Here is a 1,876-nt window from a genome sequence, read left to right as displayed (position 1 = left end):
CTTGTAATCTCACTACCAAACTCAAACCTTTGAACTCAAAGTTGGACTCATAAGGGTTTATGACTTTGCATTACTAGTGAATTTTAAATAAATATTTACATCACACTTATAAGTATAACTCTATAAGGTTCTAAATGATTAACCTTTTTATATCTTAAACACAAAGCATGCACCATACTCCCATATATATAACCATTCCACTCTTCCTTCATCGACTTCTCATTCTTCTTTAATTTAACATGAAAGATCGAATGGAACGTCTCGTTGTTCTTCCTTTCACCGCCGGTTGTGTTTCCTCGTCTAGTGTATCGGTTTGCATACATCATGAAAGACGTCCAAAGGAACAAGTAGGCACGGGTACGTAAAAATATCTAATATTTTCATTATGTTAGCAAAATCTAATTTGTATCAACTTTAAAAAAAAAAAAAAAAACCTGTACAAAATCACAGTTCAAATGGCCTCCGAGTTCCCAATGAAACGGGAGATCGACCCAGGTTCAATTCTTGGTAACACCCAAGATTGAATTAATTTGGCTCTTGACTAGAGAGGGCACCAATGTGCGCATTTTACCCGGTTACGAGTCTCGTCGCTCGGGGACTCGTCACTCAGGGGTTTTACTCGCTAGTGGGGACCTAATATGGTTGTCGCTAAGGAGGTTTTCTCTACGAACTAAAATTTTTTTTGGTAAAAAACTCTTTGAAGATTTAACATGTCCATTGAAATTAATCACATCATTTATGGTCATGAATATAATTTACTTCATGCTTTCGTGCCATATGGTTTTAGTGTGTAGATCAATGGAAATGGTTAAAGATCTTAATGGCACATCAAATGCTCATATGATGAAGGGGTTGTCCAAGTTACCTATACTATCAAAACCTAATATTAACATTGGGTTACACAGGCTCATTAGAACCATGAAAAGTTTGTCTCAATCCCTTGGTAAGTATGGTTTAAAATCTACGTATCCACTCAATATTACTATTATAGTTCTTATTCAAATTTCTTACTTTTTGTTTCATCAGATTAAAGTTTCTGGATAAAAAGAAATAATAATTAAAAATGAATTCAATTTTAACAAACATAAAAACAACCAATTTTCAGCATATAGACCTTCAAATTACATCTTTTTCTAGTTAAGTTGCATGCATCAAGCATAAAACAATTTAAGAAAACAAACAACGCCTAGTTTTTGCGAATATTACAATATAAATTTGCTTAAAGTAATGTTGGATGGGTCAATCTGACCTATTATGATATGTCCTAGCTAAGTCGATCCGTCCATTTTACCACTTGTAATATAGCGTCTACCTATATGGTATTCTTTCAGTATTTACTAATATAAATGTGGATAGTATTCAAGGAGGAGATGGATGAACTAGAAACGGAAATGGAGATCGGGCTTCCAACCGATGTAAAACATGTGACGCACATAGGGTTCGATGGACCCTTAACCCCGACTGCCACTCGCACCATTAACAACTTGACCGTTTCACAAAGTCCTGATTCGGAAGCAACTCATAATACAGAACTTGCAGTGAATAATGAGATGATTTTATGTGCATGAACGAGTGATATACGGTACTACTGTTTGATGATAAGATTGTATTGATGACAATTAATATGTGATTTGTGTTAGAAAACGGGGTTGAATTGATAATCTAAATTGCTTTCTAAAACGTGTGTATTTCGACCCTATTAAGCCTTGGGTTCACAAAATTTTATATGGAGTAAGACAAGAACAATATTTTGGTTTTTAGAGAAGATAACAAAATCCGGATATTAGAAAAATAGTTTTGATATGAAAGCATCCTAACGTTTTTCTAGAGAAAAAATAGTTAATATCGGTTAAAAAATAAAATCCGGATTTTCTAA

The 1,876-nt window shown here is 33.9% G+C and overlaps 1 protein-coding gene across 1 annotated transcript; it reads left to right on the top strand.

Annotated features, from left to right (window-relative positions):
- The first annotated feature begins 217 nt into the window (after positions 1–217).
- On the top strand, positions 218–1,642 carry LOC139865645 (CRIB domain-containing protein RIC4). The gene is made up of 3 exons (XM_071853723.1): positions 218–357; positions 788–943; positions 1,357–1,642. Exons 1-3 carry the CDS (start codon positions 240–242, stop codon positions 1,566–1,568), a joined length of 486 nt encoding a protein of 161 aa, XP_071709824.1. The 5' UTR covers positions 218–239; the 3' UTR covers positions 1,569–1,642.
- The last annotated feature ends 234 nt before the right edge of the window (positions 1,643–1,876 follow it).

This window comes from Rutidosis leptorrhynchoides, chromosome 9, assembly GCF_046630445.1.
Source record: "Rutidosis leptorrhynchoides isolate AG116_Rl617_1_P2 chromosome 9, CSIRO_AGI_Rlap_v1, whole genome shotgun sequence".
NCBI lineage: Eukaryota > Viridiplantae > Streptophyta > Magnoliopsida > Asterales > Asteraceae > Rutidosis > Rutidosis leptorrhynchoides.
This window is presented reverse-complemented; position numbering and strand designations above follow the sequence as displayed.